The sequence below is a fragment of the Magnolia sinica genome, chromosome 1 (genome assembly GCF_029962835.1).
Source record: "Magnolia sinica isolate HGM2019 chromosome 1, MsV1, whole genome shotgun sequence".
Classification (NCBI taxonomy): Eukaryota; Viridiplantae; Streptophyta; class Magnoliopsida; order Magnoliales; family Magnoliaceae; genus Magnolia; species Magnolia sinica.
Window position 1 is genome coordinate 137,434,645 of NC_080573.1, and position 20,082 is coordinate 137,454,726.

At 41.0% G+C, this 20,082-nt stretch overlaps 1 protein-coding gene and 1 long non-coding RNA gene across 3 annotated transcripts; one reads left to right on the plus strand and one right to left on the minus strand.

The window, feature by feature from the left end:
* Positions 1–2,556: 2,556 nt before the first annotated feature.
* LOC131220147 (linoleate 13S-lipoxygenase 2-1, chloroplastic-like) lies at positions 2,557–19,769 on the minus strand. Its single transcript, XM_058215119.1, has 9 exons — positions 19,390–19,769; positions 8,715–8,983; positions 6,731–6,968; positions 5,718–6,041; positions 5,512–5,597; positions 5,019–5,129; positions 4,384–4,685; positions 3,956–4,222; positions 2,557–3,473 (listed from the first exon to the last, which is right to left on the minus strand). The coding sequence occupies exons 1-9, from the start codon at positions 19,739–19,741 to the stop codon at positions 2,714–2,716; spliced, it is 2,709 nt and encodes a 902-aa protein (XP_058071102.1). The 5' UTR covers positions 19,742–19,769; the 3' UTR covers positions 2,557–2,713.
* Positions 5,511–5,880, plus strand: LOC131220156 (uncharacterized). 2 transcript variants are annotated; one of them, XR_009158527.1, is made up of 2 exons: positions 5,511–5,652; positions 5,697–5,880. It is a non-coding gene; the product is annotated as an uncharacterized LOC131220156 (long non-coding RNA). The 2 variants fall into 2 exon arrangements; XR_009158528.1 differs by having other exon boundaries at positions 5,526–5,652; positions 5,689–5,880.
* Positions 19,770–20,082: the final 313 nt, after the last annotated feature.

Here is a 20,082-nt window from a genome sequence, read left to right on the forward strand (position 1 = left end):
GGCTTTTGCGACGGATCCTAGTCTATCATAAATTGACTTTTTCCCTATCGCATATTGTTGTTGTTGTTGTTTTTTTTGCAAAATATAAAGGAAATTGTGTTTCATTTTAGTCTAAGAACTGTTTTTTAATAGAATTTCAATGGCTGAATTCTATTTATTTGTATCTAAGATTATTTTGGTAACAATTGATTGAAATCGGATCCTTACTCTTACTCCGGTAGTAGACTCTCGGGAGTATCAACACCGGGTCAAGGGTTCGAGTACCCATAGGTGGTGAAATTCCATTAGCGTGAGTGTGTGGGGGTGTGTGTGTGTGTGTGCGTGTATAAAAAACAAAAAAATAAAAAAATAAAAAAAATAAAGTGTGGAAATTATTATTATTTTTTTCTTTAAAATTGATATTTAAATGCTTTTCAATATCACATGAAAAATCACACTTTACATCCTTCGCATTTTATTAAAAATTGAGAATATTTTTGGAAATAAAGTTCGAAAAAAAATAGAGAATAAAAAAATCAAAATTTTGATATATAATTGACATTTTGAAAAAGAAAATAGAGAATTTTAAAAGAAATTACAATTTTAAAAAATAGTTGAGTAGTTTAGAAAAACAATTACCAATACATGTTTGAGAAAAAAAAAAAAAAAAGAGAGATTTTGAAAAAAAATTGTGATTTAATAAAAATTTAGATTTCAAAAAAAAAAAATTAAGAATTTTGAATAATTTTGATAATTTTGGAAACAAAAATAGATTTCAAGAAAAAAAAAGATATTTTGAAAAAAAAAGATATTTTGAAAAAAAAAATAGAAAAGATTAAAAAAATTTGTGAAAATTTTGACTAACTTTGAAAAAGAATTTGAGATTTGTATTTCGAAAAAAAAATGAAAAGTTCGATAATGAAAGTGAGATTTTGAAACAAAAAATAGAATTCAATAAAGAATTGACAAGTACCAAAAAAAAACATTTTGAAAAAGAAAATGGAGACGTTTGGAAGAATAGAAATTTTGAAAAAAAAAAAAAAAGATCAAATAGATTCTTTGTTCAACCAACTCTTCTTGCTAAGATCTCATTTCAAATCGATTCGAGAAGTGAAGCCAAACCTCCTTCACTAGTTTTTTGTTGTAGAAAAATGATTGGTATCTTCTGTGCTATATGGGAATGTAAGCAGCGTCGAGCTAGGTCTGATGCATGTTGATTTGGAGTCTTAAACATTGACGAGAATTGAGAAAGCAACCACTTGCAATCTTGAGTTAGGATTTACAATCTTCTCTGCATCTTTTGTGCATGGAGATCATGGAGTCCGAAACACTGCCGCGAGTACCTGGAGAAGTTTCCATCAAAGTAGGTTGCATTTCAAAGATTCTGATGGTAAGCCAACATTAGGGTTGTTAATTTCTGGGTCCGTGATGTGTCAAAATGCATAATCTTGAGCTTGGGTCCGAGGATGGGGTGGCAATGAAAAAAACAGGGAAACGCCTACAGCTAAAAACCGTCGGCGATAGCTTCTTCCGACGGCTTTTGATAGTGGCATCACCCAATAAATTTTCAGCTTAGATTGGTATCAAGTCATTTAGTCCAACCTGACCCAACTTTGTATATATATATATTATATCTTAAAAATATGTTGTTCCAATCATCAGGCAACCCGTCTATCTTGAATGTAAATGGTCCATCTCATTCCTCAAAAATGTTTATTTCTTTGTACATGTGTCTTACTTGATCGGTAGATACATGAGAAATATTCACACAGGAAATAAGGATTTTATCAAATTTTCAAACGGCCAAGGTTGAGTTGGGCTGGGGCCGAAGCAATTTTCAGGCTCAGGCTATGCCTTTTAGCTAGGCTTGGGCCTTGGGTCCTAAGTAGGGGCTGGACCCGACCCATTGCCACTCATACCTTGTACGGTTCAATAAAGAGGTATGCACAAGTCGACTCAAAATTTTATTAGCTCAACTATGCAGATTATACTAGTTAGTAGAAAATGGGCAGTTGGAGAAAAAGTTCAACTGTCCAAATTCAACGTACGTGTGGCTTTGTACTATCCTGATTTCTGGTACATGGCATGTGCATCATGCGCGTTACTAATTAATGCATGCCCAGATTGATCACACGTGTGCATCTAAGATTGGAAGTCAGCCCTCACATGATGCATGCCAGTTGTGACACCACGTTGCTTATTTTGTCAAAACCTAATAGCAAATAGTAAAAAAGAACATTAAAAAATAAAAATAAAAAATGGCCAACGAATATTAACAAACGGGCTTGATTTTTCAGCCCTGAGCCATATCCAGGCCGGATATGCGAACCCAAGCCCAGCATAGAGCGGGCCAGGTCCAGAAGCCTAACAGGTCAGGCCAGCTCAGCCTATTGACAATCCAGCCGACATTCTTAATTATCTAATATTACTAAGGGCCTATTTGGTAGAGTTAACCTCATTTAATTTAGTTAATTATAATTATGTAACAGAGACTATATTTGTTTCTAAATAACCAACAATCACTAATATATACATAATTACAATTAACAAAATGAGAGCAATTCATTTTTAGGCATTCACCAAACAGGGCCTAAGCCATTCCATTTTCATTAGATATCTCAACTCAACCCACGCATCCTTATTGTACCGTTCCTACAACAATCCAACTACGAATTCCCTATAAATACGCATAATATATACTCTAATTACGAAACTTCCCCTCCATTTGCCAACTTCAGATTGAGATGCTGTATGGGACACCCTTTCCTGTGACCCCAGCCTCAGAGAATGGCTTCAGTAGCTCATATGGTACCACCCCAGCTCCAGCCCTGTTCCTCATATTAATATTGCTGTTTCTCTCATCTATGATTCCCTCGATCTCATTCATACGTCCGTGGAATTGCTCAAACGCGGCCTTGATCGCAAGATTATCGGTCCATGCTGTTTCTGGGACCTTCCCCAGATATTCCTCATCAGACGAGTGAGTAGACAACACATCCAAGATAGCCATCACCAACGTCGCCTGGACCTGCGACGGGAAGCTCTCCAGCAGCATAGACTCAGGCCTCTTCCAGAACCGTTCCAGTTCGTCACCTGACAAGTCCTCCGTTGGCATGTTGGTCCGCATGATGGTGGGCCGGTTCGGGAAGTACCCGCCGTAGGTGTACTGGCCGAAGTTGACTGCAGCGTGGTGGGCTGAGGCAACCCAGATGATGGTGGTCAGGACATGGATTAGGTCATCTGTGGTGTTCAAGGTGGGCCACCATGGCTCGTCTTTCTTGTCTGCATGGCCTTTGGTCCTGACCTCTGTCCAAAATGCTTGGAGCTCGCTATCTGATGACACCTGGCTGTTGTCTGGGTAGTAGTGGGTCACGTAGTCGCTGACCCATTGCTTGATAGCTGACCAGATCAGAAGGCCATCGTTGGCGAATGGGTAGTCTTCTATGGTCAGCTTTAGGCCATGCTCAGCTGTTGGATCCTCAACTGCCATACCCCTGGTAGTCCAATGAACGTTAGCAGAAAACTCACACAAGTGCGAGAAAGACATACAAACATAAAGGCTGGAAATGGGACCCACGTGATGAAAGCATTACATCCAACACGTCCATGGTATGAGCTGGGCCCCACATGAGTTTCTTAATATTGGTGCAAATGACCTTAGATGTAGAGTTTGTAATGAGTGCACATGCCATATATTGATCTGGACCATCCAATCAATCCACCCCATCTTGGATTGGTCATCTATTCTCAGGAAGTTCCCTACGCTGTAATCAATGACCCTCTTTTTTAGTTGGTCACTGGTCCATCGATCAGACTGTTGGGATGATTGGACTAGAGTGTCTTACAGCCATGATCCATACACGAAATGGCCCATTAATTTGGACGGTCAGGAAATATGTGCACGGTTACTAGCACATACAGAGTTTTCATTGATGACTAATTTGCCATTGGAGTTGGAATCGGTCGGTTTATATACCTTCTAATCAGGTCTGCTGGTAGGGCCTCCATATCAAATCTCCAAAGCTGATCATAGGCATCAGAGCTCAATTGCATGGAATACTTCTTGGGTGTAAAGGATCTCTCGATGATTCCATTGCCATTGATGAGGGCTACACGAGCGAGCGCATTGATCTCCATAGTGTATCGGAAGTGAGGCAGCAGTAGTCTATAAATAGGGTGCAATGCACTTAGCTGCCGATTAGCCGCAATTATGTAAGGCTCCGTGCAACAATGAGTTCTTAGCCTGAAAAAAATCCACGTGTTAAGCTAATGTAATTTTCTATAATCAAGATATATATATATAATCCTTGTTTTGGTTGGGTGTTTGGGTTCACAGTACTCATATGACCCAAATTGCAATTTTATTCAATGGTGTGTCCAAATGGAAGATCGTGAAACAGTTACCAGTGGGAGATGAGCTGGTGATAGCCAGCGTCGTGAGCACACACATGAGCCTTGGCGAACTTCCAGAGCCAGGAATTGGTGTTGTCGAAGCCAGGGGTGAACACCTTCTTCCACTGGGGCTTTGTTGGTGAAGCGGGCCGCGTGAGCTCGATGGCGATGGGCCGCAGTGTGCCCTCAGGCATGAGGAAGAAGAGCGTGCGGGACCCATACAAGGTGGTATCTCCCAGCTCTCTCACCTTGTGCACGTGTGGCAAGAGCAAATCATGGTAGTCAATCACAAAGAGCTTCTTGCGCTCAAGGGCCTGCACAGATTACAATTGATTCAGAGATGGTGCCCTAGCATTGATGGTCCACACGCAAAAATCACAATAATTAATCGATTTTAGCCATCAGTTGAGAGATTTTTCTGCACATTGAATGTCAGCCATTGATTGGATTTCTACCCATTTGTAATCCTCAAGAATCCTCCAATCAGTGGCTAGGATCACGTGCAGCTACCTGTTAATCGGACTGATTTTACTGACACGAAATTTAGAAGGTTTCCTGCTCGATGAGCGGCTTGGATCATGCACACTTAAGCCACGCGTGCACTCAAATGAGTGCACTTAGCAGCAGAGCTTTTAATTTATTTTTACCTCATCGGCTGTCATGAACCCTTTAATTGCGCAGTTAATGTGATCCTTTGTAATTGCAGACTCAGGTGGGCCATAGATCTTAGGGTCGAGCTTGCTCACGAATGGAAATTCCTGCACCAATTTTTAGTTCACTTCAGAACTCTGACTCGCAATTATTTATAATTGAATATACTTCATATACCCTAAACACATGCATGCATGAATAAATACATGCATATGGATAGTGGGCATGTAGGCGTACAAACCCAATATCCGCTTTCCCATCTTTTCAAGCATACATGCCGGATGTATATATGCACATACTAAACTGACCAGCATGGCAAAACACGTGTGAGTGTCGACATGCTTCTATAAATACACGCACCTATGTGGTGAACATGATCTGCCAAGCATGCATGGAAGTGATATGTCATTAAACACATAACGAAATGATACATGATACATTATGCATGAATGAATATTTAAGCGCATTGATTAGTTTAAGGAAACAAACCGTAACCAATTGAATGCTGAGGGGGTTGAGTCCGGCAAGAGTCTGCCGAGCGAACTCTTCATCCCTGAACCATGAGAACTTGTCTCCTACACATATCACATACACAAGGAAGGAAACTTAGAGAGAGAGAGAGAGAGAGAGGTGTGGATGAGAGAGAGAGGTGTGGATGAGAGAGAGAGAGAGAGAGAGAGGTGTGGATGACATACTCTCAATCATTTCAGGGGGCTCAAAGCGCAAGAGCTCCTCCCCACCCTCTTGTAGAGTCTTAATGAGCCTGGGCAGCAGCAGTTTAAAGATTCCTTTAGCCTCGTTGGGTGGTGGGGGTAAGCTCAGCCCATCATCAAAGAGCAAGTCAATGTCCGTGAAGAATTGAAACCCCAGCTTGCTGTCCACCAGCACTGTCTCGAGAGATGGCAACAGCGCATGCACCACCGACCTAACCGTCTTAACCGAAAAGTTTAGCTGCTTCACTTCTGAGAACGCCTCGTCCCTCGGCACATAGGCATTGCCAGTCGTCTCGCTCTCAGGATCTGTTCCCCACCCATGAAAAATAACCACTTCATGATTTTGATCACCATTTCAACGCTTCTCATGACTGTGGCCCACAACCCACTTCGATTTAAAGTTGGCTTCCATCCCTTTCACCCAGAATGTCCTCCAATAGGATGGACCGTCCGGATCGTTCAGATCAAAAGAAGAGCACCCAATGCGTCAGATCGACGATCAAAGTCGATTCGACGGTCGTTGCTGTGTCTTCCTTTGGATCCTCTTCACGGGTAATCGCTTTCCCGCCAATCAGACTCAGTGATTGACCCTAAAAGTGAACCCCATGTGATGTATGAATGACAGCCAATCCATCCATCATACACTCCACTGAGGCATGATCTGGGCGGTCCATTTGTTGCGTTGGAGCCCCCTTCAGGTTCGCAATGGCCTTCTTTTTAGGGTCCCTTCATCTAGGTGGGATGCATCAGATGTATGGATTGGATGGCGTGCACACGGAATAGTGGGTTGGGTATCCCCCTCCCAACTCTTCCATGTGGTGTGGCCCACCTGATTTTTGGATGAGCCTTGTATTAGCTGCCTCCAATGGACAGATTGGGTTTCGTGCATCCATCACGTGGGGCCCACTTTTGCTTGACTCCACCAAAGCTTCGGGTGGAGTCAACTGATCAAAGAAGTGCGTGTCTACCCATTTTTGATGCATTCATCTACATACCCTTCTTCGATCTAGGCCGTCCAGTCCGGCAACGGCGTGGATAAGGGTGCTCCTTGCCACCTAGGACGGGCCTTACCAAGTCATCGCTCCCATCTGGATTCCCCAGGTCATTGTACACGTCATAGTCGTAGATCCTCTCAAAAGTCTTGCGTTCTCCCTCACCGTCGCCACGTTGGATTTCAAGCTCCTTCTCCCTCATCCGCTTTAGACCACTTGGGGTCTGTGATGGTAAGTACGACTGCACCGCACACGCCACGCCCACAAAGTCCCGTGAGAAGAATTTTCATACGCTTGCATGACTATGGATATCTATACACATGCTAACAATCAGGGTACATATGCCATCCATGTAACTGTTCAAATAGTGGGACCCACTTTGGATGGGTCATAAAATCAAAAAATTAATTAGAGAAGTGCATAGAACGGATAATCCTGTCCATCTAAACACTGACCTTTAACCACCTTTGGGCACTCAAGTGACCACACAAGATTAAAATGCTAACTAGCATCTAATTCGTTTAGTGATCGATCTAATAGTTTTTAAACCTACCTATTTAAAAATTATTCAGCTTCTTAACTATAGCTTCATGCACCTTGTTGATTGGATTTCACATTATTACATGATCAAGATAGCATTGCTGACTAGGGGTGTACATCGGGTTGAACCGAGTCAAGCTGGCCTCAGCTTGACTCGACTTTGCCACTAGCTGACCCGAGCTTGAACTTGGCTCTGCTCAGTCCTCAAGCCTCACTAGCTAGCTCAGCCCGATTTGGTCAGTAGCTCGGGCCAATTCAAGCTAAGATCAAACTGAATTTGCCTGTGCAGCATTTTCACAAACAGATGGACTGCACCTTCAAAATCTCACTATATGTAACATAATAGCAGTAGTTTTACAGGTATTTTATCAAACACCTTTTAGGCAATATATAAATCAAGAAAAAAAAAATGAATATTTATTTCATATACATACCTTCATTGCCACAGGCCACACTTCATCAAGTCATTTCACCAAACACTTGATGAGCAACAACAATATCAAAGTAACTAAGTCACCAAACTGGTTCAATCCGAATTGAGCCGAGCTAGGGCTAGCTTGAACTCAATTTCAAGCTCAAAAAATCAATGCAACTAGGCTCAAACTCAGCTTTGAGCCAAGCCGAATCAAGCTTTTTTGAGCCGAGCCGAGCGAGCTAACCATGCTAGCTCGGTTGGTGTACACCCCTATAGCTGACCATCAATTTTACACCAACCACATTCCATTCTACTAATCCCTTCAATTAACTTGGACCATCTAAAATAAAGGCAGCTACGCTAAATGAACATTTATCAATCTTGACCACTCGATTTATGATCTGCTTACTAATTGGTGCCGTGTGCTACACCAGGTAATCCGAATTTGGATTGATGAATATGACCATCCAGTTTGACGGTGGAGTAGCAGTTTTTCGTAAAAGTCCATATTTTTCTTAGTCCTAATTGGAACCCCATTTCGGTGCTATAGTCACTCTGTTCATCCGTGTTGCTGGCTCATTTTAGGAGATGAGCCCAGACATGAAGGAAATACAAAACTCAAGTGGGCTACAATACTGATAATAATCGGGATGAAAATGCCCATAGTTGAAACTTTCCTAGGCAAAGGTAACATTTATATGCCATCCTAGCCACTTATAAGGTGACTCCTACTGTGGAAGGGAAAACAAAGATTTCGGCCTAATCCAAAACTTTTGTGAACCAGTAAGCTTCAATGGTGGGCGTTCAATCCATACTGCTTCCTATGGTGTGGCCCACTTGAATTTTGAATATACACGATATTTTAGATCACGTCCTAAACTAAGCTATCACAACGGATAGATGAAGTGGAGTAGATATAAGCCCAGAGTACGTTTGAGGTTGGGCCTGTTATGTGGAAAAATGTGTGCCAAAAAAATATCAATGCGAGAAAAAAAAAAAAAAAAAAAAAGAGGTTGAGAGTGAGATAATGACCTTATTGGTGAAGAAGATCCTCTTATCGGGGTTATCACTTTTGGCATGAACCCATGAATTGCAGTTGATTGTGATTGGTCCACTAGCAAAACCCGTGAGGATTATGTCATCGAAGAACATCTCCTTATGATGCTCATTAGTCACTAGAACCGCTCCAATTTCACCATAACCACCCGGGATCTCGAACTCGGCCTCGTACTTCAGTACTTCATCATTGCGGCCCCCCGATCGTGCGAATGCTTCGATTGTCTTCTTCTCCAACCCCGTCTCTTCAATAATAAGTAAAAACAAAATCCAAAAATAATCACCGTAGAACATGTTAGGGGCCGATTAATTAATGGTTTGGATCAATAGAAATGCATTCCAAATGTTCGGTGGTAATGTGCATGCCTACGGATGGTGATACTCCACGCCATACCAAAAACTAGTAGCTAAAGAATAAAGGCATAGGCTCCTGCTGGCACAAGGATTGTTCATATGCACCTATAAAGGATCACAACGTTACCATCTACCATGTCCGCTTGGTCAATGTAACATGAGAAAACAACATCCCAGCCGTTGAAAAAGCTGTCCCCAACGTAGAAATCAGTAACAGTAAAAGATTGCCCAGCTATTTATAAGGTGTGACACACCTATTAACACTACCAATCACACATATAACGGCTGCCTTTCTGTTATTTTTGTAGACGTAGCCCACTCGACCGTTGGATCAGCTTGATTTGGGGGGATGTAAACTTTAATAGTGTGGTCCACTGTTTTGAAAGGCTCGGATGCTGTACTGACACATTCACCATATAAGCAAGTTGGACGGTTACCCTACCGTCCACTCAGGTGAGCCTGAAAACTACCGCACGTTACGACGGTGAGTACTTGCCCCAGGCGGGTAATTTTTTACTGTAGACGCCACCTTTTACCTACCTTACCAGCCTCGGTAGACGACAAACATAAATGAGCAAAGTAGACCCTGTTCGTACGACAACTTTTTTCGGATGAAATTAACCTTCCTTTTTCCCTTGCTTTTTATCTGAACCGAGGGAATCTGGGGCGATATTTTCAGTCATCCGTACCTTAAAAATCGTCCGCCATCGATAAAATTTTCCACCAGCGAAAAAAAATAATTAACTCAAAAGACAGTACCTACTTTAATAATTTTTTTGTGTTCTATACTCTTTAAGTACGGACCACAGCATAATGTTGAAAGCCAGCCTAGCCAAACTGGGTTTGACCAAAGAGTTTGGTGTAGCTTATTTACGTGACAACTCCTATTCAAGTTCTACATGAGCCTAGATTCGAGCCTAGCTTTAGCTTGGTTTGGGTTAACTTGGTCTAAACAACTTGAGCCTAGATTCAAGCCTCACTTTAGCTTGGTTTGGGTTAACTTGGTCTAAACATCTGATCCAAGTTCAGCCCAACCAAGTTCTGACACTGTGCATTTACACACACACACACACGTGTGGAAACGCTCACCTGTGAACCAATTCGTACTTACTACATACGAACTTTTTTGAGAATCCATCAGACATGATGTGGATCCAAAATCTGAGCTGCTCATGTGAAGCAGCACCTCGTAAAACCTCCCAAGACTAAGTTTTACTTTAATCTAAAACTTTGATGGGTCGTGAAAAACTTTGATGGCCCACCAGAATTTTAGATCAGGGTGAAATTTTATCACACAAGGTTTCATAGGATTCCACATCACTTGGACCGTTCAGATTAGACACCCATGACACGTGCGCAAAGGTGCGCATGTGCATATATATATATATATATATATATATATATATATATATATATATATATATATATATATGTTGCCCATCTATTTTATAGATCATTTTAGAATAAGAACTCAAAATTAAAAACTATAATTACACCAGCCAAATTAAATTGTACTGAATTAAGCTGAGCCAAGCCAATAGCTTGATTTATTTTGACTCCACGGCTTAGCTTGGTTTGAACTTTTATCCCAACATATCCAAACCGAGCTTTTTCAAACTAATTCGAGTGAAGCTTTCAAGCTGGTTTATTTTGTGTCCAGCTCTACCATGACCACAAGGGTCACTTTCAGTTTAAGGATTATAGTGGGCCCCACCAAATGTGTAGTCCGCCCGGATTTATATTACTGTACAATGCATGGCCAAAGGACTTGTGCAGTTCATTGAGGCATTCAGGTGGGCCCATGCTTCAGCGACCCTTCTCATTGTTGGCGGCCCATGAACCAAAAATCCCCCCGATTGGAAGATCCTAGCCATCCCCATTTTGCCTCTTCTTGATCGAATGTGAACCGTTGCAATGTTTTTATTTCCCAACCGCACCAAAAAATATTAAAATGGCGGCTGTAAAATTTGGTGGATTTTCGTCCATGGGCCATCTGTTGATCCCGCTTCAACATTTCAACTGATTTATCATTAATGGACCTAACTTGTAAACACTAAAATCACTCCAATTGTGTGGGGCCTACCATCTCATTTTAAGATATACCCCAATGACGCAGGGATGAACACGATGAGGTCGATCACCGTCTTCCTCAAGCATAACTATTCCAAATCCATGAAGCATCTCTGGACTCTTCACAGAAACTTCTCGAATACACGAGGAAAAAGCAAGGAAAAAATAAAATTAAATTCTAAAAAATTCATAATTTGATTGATGAATGAAATAAATGAGTTCACTACTCTTTAAATAGGGATAGCAAGCAATGAGAGAGATTTCAGAATTATACTATAAGTAAAACTCTTAAAAACTCTTAGAATTCGCAACTTACTATAAATAGTAAACTTACTATTTATAAATGGTCGTGATGTCTACTAGTGCACAAGGTTTTCGGCTACAAATAATAAGTATCTTATTTGGATTCACCAAGCTGTTATCCTAATTATTCTAAATACTTTCCACGTTGGGTGCAACTCCTAAAGCCCATCGGATGAAAAGTTATAATCAAACTAAAACTCACTATTTATAGTAAAAACGAAATTAAGATAGGGAAACGACCGTCGATCTAGTGGTAGTTCGTAAATCCAGCTTGCACAACTCCTAAAGAACAACTAAAGTAACTTGTTCTACCCTAAATTCATATATTTTACGTTGATAACTCATTTTGGATTGCGAGATACGCCCGATTTAAAATCTAAAGGTCTAGATCACTTCTGTCGTCAACCAGGCCTTTTCTGACCCATCTTGGTCATGAAACTGTCTGTAATCTGCTTTACATCAATCAAGGTTAAGGGAGACCCAAAATCAAGTAGCCCACACCACAAGAAACAATGAGATGAAACTCTCACTGTTGAAACCACAGAAGTTCTGGGTTTGGCCGATATTTCTGTTGTCCTTTCATGCATTTGGGAATCACCTTATGAATTTGTTGGATGGCATATAAACATCACGGTGGGTCCCCCAAAGGTTTCAACAGTAAGTTCTTTGATCTCTACCATTTCTTGTGTATGGCCCATTCGATTTTTGGATCTTTAATTCACATGTTTACACACTCAAGTCCTAGATAAGATGAGTTAGAGACAACTAACGGGTGGATATAACAGAAACAATAAGGTAGGCCCCACAGATCTTGCTGTTTAAGAACACATTACACCACTGTAAAAGCGATCACCCTTAAAAAACTTCGTGGAGCAACGGAAGTTTTGAATGAGGCTGATATTTGCCTTTTCCTTCCATCCATATTTTTGTTACTTAATCAACGGTTAGATAGAAAACAAGCATCACAGTAAGCCCCAAGAAGTTTTTAACGGTGGGCATTGAATGGACAGCATGGATAAAGCACATACATAATTGTGGAAACCACGTAGCAATGAGCTAATTAAGCCTGTACATAATTGTGGGGACAACAAAGCACCATCGATTTAGCCAAACCAGCGTCTGGTGTTTACATGAGATTCCTGTAGCCCAGGTTACAGTGCGTTCGAGTTAGTAATTTACCAGCCTCGACCTATGCATCCATTCGTGGGAGGAATTATTTGATACTCCAGTTGAGCATGATACTTAATACGTAGGCACTTCAACATAATACCACTGACATGCATTAGCTCAAATTCAACAAGCTAAATTGTGAAAACCTAAGTCTCCAAGTTGCATTTGAAAAGCCAGATTGTTTGTACAGTCCTAACCTCTTATTAATGGGCGGTTGTTCAAATATGACCCTTCCTGTCTAGAACTATTTAATAAAGGCCCATTTGGATGCCATCAAATAATTAAAAATAATAATAAGATAAGCTACTTGTTCCTGTTGTAAAACAAATGTCTTAAATTTGGTTTCACCGTGATGCTTGACCAGTCGAGGGGTTGGCTCGACCCGAAGTCCAGCGGCCATGTTTCTGAAAATCCCGAGGTCTTTGACCAGTCGAGAGACATGCTCAACCAGTCGAAAGTGTTATTCGACCAGTCGAAGCCCTCCTTCGACCAGTCGAGGGTTACGCAAACGGTGTGCAGATTCTGCTGGGACTGCGTAAATTTGAGGCAGTTTCAGAGAAGTGCGTAAGTGGAGTTTCCTAAACTATAAATAGGGGTCTCTATGGTCTTTTTATGTATTCTAAAGCTTCCTAAATGTATTCCAAAGGTTTTTAAAAGGGTTCTAGCATTATCAAAGGGTATAGCGAGGGTTAGATTCGAGGTTATTCGAATCGAGTAAGTCCTCTCTCTTTGTAATTTCTATTTTCATAGTGGAGATCTGTCGCTTTATGCCGTGATTTTTTTCCAAAAGGATTTTCCACGTTAAATCTTTGTGTTCTCTTGTGTTTTCTTGGTGCTCTTGGATTGCTATCCTACATTTAAATCTGTGTGATTCGGCAGCACAAATCCCAACAAATGGTATCAGAGCAATCGTTGGGGGCACAGATCTGAATCTGTAGGTTTAGCAATAATGGTAAGCAATAGATATGATATTAAGAAGTACTCAAAGAAAAATAACTTTGAGTTATGGAATATCAAGATGATCAGTTCCTTAATCAAGGCGAAGATGGTGCTCTTGAGGAGCGAAAGTCTACTATGACTGATGATGATTAGAATACTCTTGATAAGAAGCTCTTATCTTCAATCCGTTTATGTCTCACGGATGAGGTTCTCTATATATTATGAGGGAGAAAACTGTGGCTAAGTTGTGGGCGAAACTAAAGGATGTGTATGCGAAAAAATCGTCTGAAAATTGCCTACACTTGAATTAGCAGTGGTATAACTTCAAGATAGCAGAGGGTGGAGATCTGGAGGCTCACATTAGGAAATTTAATAAATTGGTTTGAAAATTATTGGATATGGAGGAAATGATGAAAGATGAAGAACAAGCATGTATGTTATTAAATTCTCTTCCGACATCGTATGAGTCATTTAAGGACACAATATGCACCACGAATAAAATCCTGAGTGTCGACACTGTTATCTTAGCCCTTCTAGGGAAGGCTATAAGAAATCTTAACGTCGACATGATGATATCTTTTGATGCGCTGCTTACAAGGGGTGAGAATTCTGAACAAGGAACAAGTTCTTCGGGTTTTACATCCAAATCCAAGGGTAAGGGAAAAGGAAAGGTAAAGTGTTGAAACTGTGGGATGGGAAGACATGTGAAGAAGGATTGTACAAATCGTAAACCTAAAAAAAAAAGATTCTGAGGCTTCATACCAGGAGGCTAACGCTGCCACATCGGATGGATCGAGTAGATGTGATGGTGATGTTTTATCTGTATCTACGATTAAACGCCCATACAATGATCATAAGGGCAAGTGGATTCTAAACACAGGGGCATCCTTTCATATGACTCCTCATTGGAGTTGGTTCACCAGCTACAGGGGAGTACGATGGTGGACAGGTATTTATGGGCAATGACAGTGTGTGTAATGTTGTAGCTGTTGGTATGGTGCGTATCAAGATGTTTGATGGGGTGAAGCATACCCTAACAGAGGTGAGACACGTTCTTGACATGAAGAAGAGTCTGATTTCTCTCGGTGTACTCGAGGCTATAGGCTGTAGGTTCACAAGTATAAATGGTGTCCTTAAAGTATCTAAGGTGTCACGGGTAATCATTAAAGCGCAACAATTCCATAATGTTTACATATTGATCGAGAGCACTTCAAAAGGTGGAGTTACAGTGGCTATAGTGGATTCCACCTTTACACGTGTGTGGCATGTTGGATATGGCCACATGAGCGGGCAGGGCATGAAGGTTGTGACGTGTGGATAGGGATACAGAACAGGTGGAGCAGCCACCTGTGAGAAGAATCACACGTTATAATCACAGGATATCAGCGAGGTACATGGACGACTTTAATATCGAAAGGGATTCGTCTTCTATTCAGATGGCTTTATGTGAACCTGTTACTGAGAAGTGGAAGGTGACGATGGGTGATGTGATGGATTCATTGTACCAGATCGACACATAAGAGCTTATGGAGCTTCCAGTGGGCCGAGAAGTGGTTGGATGCAGGTTGATCTTCAGGAGGATACAGCATAGATACAAAGCGATGTTGGTAGCGAAGGGTTATGCTCAAAGAGAAGAGATTGACTTCTCAGAGATATTCATGCTAACGGTATAGTAAGGTGTCTATTAGATTCGTGATTGGTGCTGGTTGGCCAATGCAATCTTGAGCTGAAAAAGATGGATGTGGAGTCTGAACTTCTGCAAGGAAAATTGGAAGAACAGATCTACATAAAGCAACCAAAGGGCTTCAAAGTTTAAAGGGGTTGAGAAAAGGAGCTTGCAGGAGGTCGAGGTATGACCTGTCGCCGATACGATGGTTTGATTCCTTCATGGTGAGTTAGGAATTGTATACTGATGACATGTAGATCATCAATTATGACATGTCTGAAATCAATGTATTCTCAGTTAAGTGGGACATTAAGGATGAAGGATCGGGGGACTATAAAGAAAGTTCTCGGCAGTGATCTTCATTGAGACTGAAAAATGAATAAGTTTTGGTTATCTTAGACAGAATACCTTGGGTATGTATTGATCAAGTATGTAATGGACTAGACAAAGCCGGTGAGCGTTCTCTACGCGTCTCTCCTCAAGTTTTTCTCAAGACATGTCCCAAAATATATGAGGAAAAACAAGATATATCTCGTAAGCCTTATTCGAATACGGTTGGCAGTGCATGCCATGGTCTATATTGGGTTGGTTATTTCATAGGTTATTAGTGTTGTGAGCAAATACCCCGACAAGCAATATTGGGTAGCGGTGAGATGGTAAGAAAACTACGTCTTTACTTGTGAGAAGATATGAGCAAAGGACGTTTGGCATGTGGATTTAGATCTGGCAGATATGATCACCAAGGTCGTTCCTATAGAAAAGTTTAAGTTCTGTGCGACTTTTCTAGGCTTGGCAATGGTGTAAAAGGAGGACGGAGTGTGCACGAGAAGCTATGATGTGATACAGACATAAGAGGAGATGTTAAGAAGCTATACGATTAAAGATTGAAGACATACTGAAAATTGTTGTAAAACAGATGTCTTAAATCTGGTTTCACCGCACTGCTCGACCAGTCGAGAGGCTGGCTCAACTAGTCGAAGGTTCCCTTCGACCAGTCAAAGCCCGCTCGACCCGAAGTCCAGCATCCATGTTTTTGAAAATCCTCAGGTCTTCGACCGGTCGAAGCCTTCCTTCGACCAGTCGAGGTTACGCAGACAGTGCGCGGATTCTGTCCGGACTATATAAATTTGAGGCAGTTTCAGATAGGTGCGTAAGTGGAGTTTCCTAAACTATAAATAGGGGTTCTTAAGGTCTTTTTATGTATTTTAAGGTTTTCTAAAGGTATTCCAAGGGTTTTTAAAAGAGTTATAGGGTTATCAAATGGTGTAACAAGGGTGAGATTCGAGGTTGTTCGAATCGAGTAAGTCCTTTCTCTTTCTAATTTCTATTTTTATAATGAAGATTTGTAACTTTGTGCCGTGATTTTTTTCCGAAAGGGTTTTCCACGTTAAATTTTTATATTTTCTTGTGTTTGCCTGGTGCCCTTGGATTGTTATCCTATATCTAGATCTGTGTGATTCTACAACACAAATCCTAACAGTCTCATGAGCAACTTAAGATCGAAACACCAAAACACACACACACACACACACACACACACACATATGAAATTTTAGCCTATAAATGAATAAAAAATTTATTTTCTCTTCAAAACGGTTTTTGTAAAATAAAGAAAATAAGTATGCTTTTTTTAATCTCATATCAGATAGACTTGGAGAAAAGTTGTGGTTTATAAGTAGTTGAGTAGATAGTATTTTACTTAGGGAGATGGAGGATGAGAAGTTTGTTTTGCATACGCACGCGCGTGCACTCGAGCTCAAGCATGGATAATGCATACACGCGCGTGCGCTCAAGCTTAGACGTAGACAATGTGGTTGTAATGGTATTAGATGATGGACCTTAATGATCCAATGGTTGTATCATTGATCCAAGTTCAGAATCATCCAAGTCCAACAAATTCAATTTAATCTCTTTAAACATTTTCTTTGCATGATGAAGTATTTATCTATGTTTAAGCCTGATGATAATTTAAATATTTTTATTTTTGATTTTTCAATATACTTTTTCATATATATATAAAATTATTTTTTGATAGCTTGTTAGTAAACACCCATGTCAGTACACGCATCTAACCTGGATATATAATTTGAAAGTTTCTGCATGACACACCTGCAATTTTTAAATATTTATTAGTGCCTCCGTATCATCCGTCACACAATGACTGAGTATCAAATATTTGATGGCTCATCACAATTGTCCAAATGGCTGTTCAGTGTTACAGCTGTAAATTTTTCAGTACGCACGATCCTGCCATCAGCTTTTTTACTTCTTATGAAGATGTCCTGTATCCTGTGATGGAAAGCAATGACAAGATACTTCAATGGAAGCGGAGTGGATGGTGACCCAGAACTACCCAGCGAAGTGGCCATTGAAGTGGATGGTGACCCAGAACTACCCAGCGAAGTGGGCTTGGCCACTGTGGGGTTACCATGACGTTTGTGTTTTATCCACGCTGTCTAGCCGTTTTGGTAGTTCATTTTAAAGGCATGGACCCAAAAATGGAGCTGATCAAAATCACAAGTGGACCACAGCACAGGAAACACTAAATAGTGGTGAAAAAACTCCCACAGTTAAAAACAAGCAGTGGACCACAAGCAGGCAGTGGGCCCTAAGAAGGTTTCAACGGTGGACATTATTCTGCATAGTGTTTTTGGTGTTGTGAGTCACTTGAGCTTTTATATGCTTCAATTTTATGAACATAGAGTTTTTTTTTTCTCTTTTTTTTTAAACACGCACACACACCAGTACACACGCTAACGCCATGGTGGGATTTCACCAAATATGGGTACTCGAACCCTCAACCAGGTGTTGAAACTCGTTGCTGTGAGAGTCTACCACCGGAGTAAGAGTAAGGACCCTTACAATGTATTCAATCTGTTTCAAGCCGAGAACTAGCTAGAGAGGATAGGTCCTTGCAGGGGCTCTGTGGACCCACTGTTATGTATGTGTCTTATCCATGCCATCCATCCATTTTGACGGACCATTTTAGGTGATGAACTCAAAAAAGAGGTGGATCGAAGGCTCAAGTGAACCGCACCACCGTTAAAATCTTCCTAGGGCCCTATGTGATGTTTATTTTCCATCTAATCTGTTCACGCGTTCGTATAAACTTAAAAGAAAACATAAATATTAGCTTTATCAACAATTTCTTTAAGCCCAGGAAGTTTTGGTAAGCGTTTATTCAGCGTTGCTTCCTGTTTTTTGTTAATCTAATTCTTTCTTGAACAAATCACCTAAAATGGAATGTCAAAATAGCTGGATGGGTGTGGATAAAATACACACATCATGGTAGAGCGGCACGAGATGACTCTAACAGGCTCGACTCATTCAAAGCCAACTCGTTCTAAACCTGATTCAAACCAAGTAGACTTGGTCCAATCCGAACTCAAATTGAGTCGAGTTTCGGTCACCTGATAACTTGACTCAACTCCATTCAACACCCGACCTGTGTGGATGGCTGAATGCTCAACTAACCCGACCAGTGTGTATAGCTGAATGCTCAACTCTGCACCAGTTGGCACGGAACTGGTGGGAACTTGTTTGAGAATTCATCATACGTGTTGTGACTCCAAAATCCGAACGGTCCACGTGAAGCAACACCTCATAAAACCCCCTAGCCCAATTTCTACTTTGTTTCAAAACTTTAGTGGGCCATGAAAAAAATAAAACATTTTCCCCCCTTGATTTGTATTTCTCTTTGCTATGGCCCATAAAAAGTTTAGATCAAGATGAAAATTTTTCTTATAAAGTTTCATGGGATTCTGCATCACATGGACCGTTTGGATCTGACGCCCATGACACATGTGCAAAGGTGCGCACGTGCATATATAGGTGCGTGGGTGAGCATGAATCTCTCTCTCTCTCTCTCTCTCTCTCTCTCTCTAAACATGAAAAAAAGATTATTTTTTTTATTATTTAAAAAAAAAAAAAAAAAAAAACCTTGCCTCAGTTGACTCGACCAGATTTTAACTTGATCTGGTCACAACTCTCTCAAAACCCAAGAAAAGTTGGGAAAAAAAAAAAAAAAAAAAAAAAAAAACCATCCTTGTTGATCAAATGCCGTAAAACCCCAATTCAGTCTAAAATGGCATTTATTAGAGAAAAGTAGATGTGCTTTCCAAATCTTTTCTTCTTTGTAATTCTACTTACTTGGATCAAGCTCGGCGCTGACAAGCTCAAGTAGAAGCGTTCTGCCTAACAAATCAGTAATATCATCGAGCCCGCGGGTCAGGCCAAGGTTGGAAAAGAAACCACCAATGGTTGGTTTCACGGTGACTACGGCCTTAAGGGAGACCGATTTCTCTTGGGTGGTTACGACTGCCCGGACGTTATTTGAAACTGCAGAAACTCGGCCATTCATTGCAGTCTGGCGAGAGGAAGCGGACAGCGATCGGACAGATATCATGGGGTTTCCTTGGCTAAGAAATGAGAACCTGGGCAAGGCCATGGTGAAGGGAGCATGGTTGGATTGGTGCAGCTGGGGCTTGACCATCTTGGCCATTGTTTGAAGGATAGCTTGTGAGCTGCAGCTGGTCTGTCCATACACCCCTTTTATAGAGGAAGGATTCTGTCATGGGATAAATAATGATAATAATAATAATAAAGAAATTATTTCCATTGGTTTCACGTGAAAATTGCGTTAGTAGAATTGGGCCTTCCTTAAACTATTGTACATGTCAGCTAATGAACACGCGTCAGCGGAGAGCGGATTAGGTGCGGCCCCTGCCTCACCCAACACGGTGAGGCAATTACCGTGGGGCCCACCTTGATGCATGTATTCTATGTCCACACCGTCCATCCGTTTTGTCAGATGATTTTAAGGCAGGAGACATATCTCTGGCG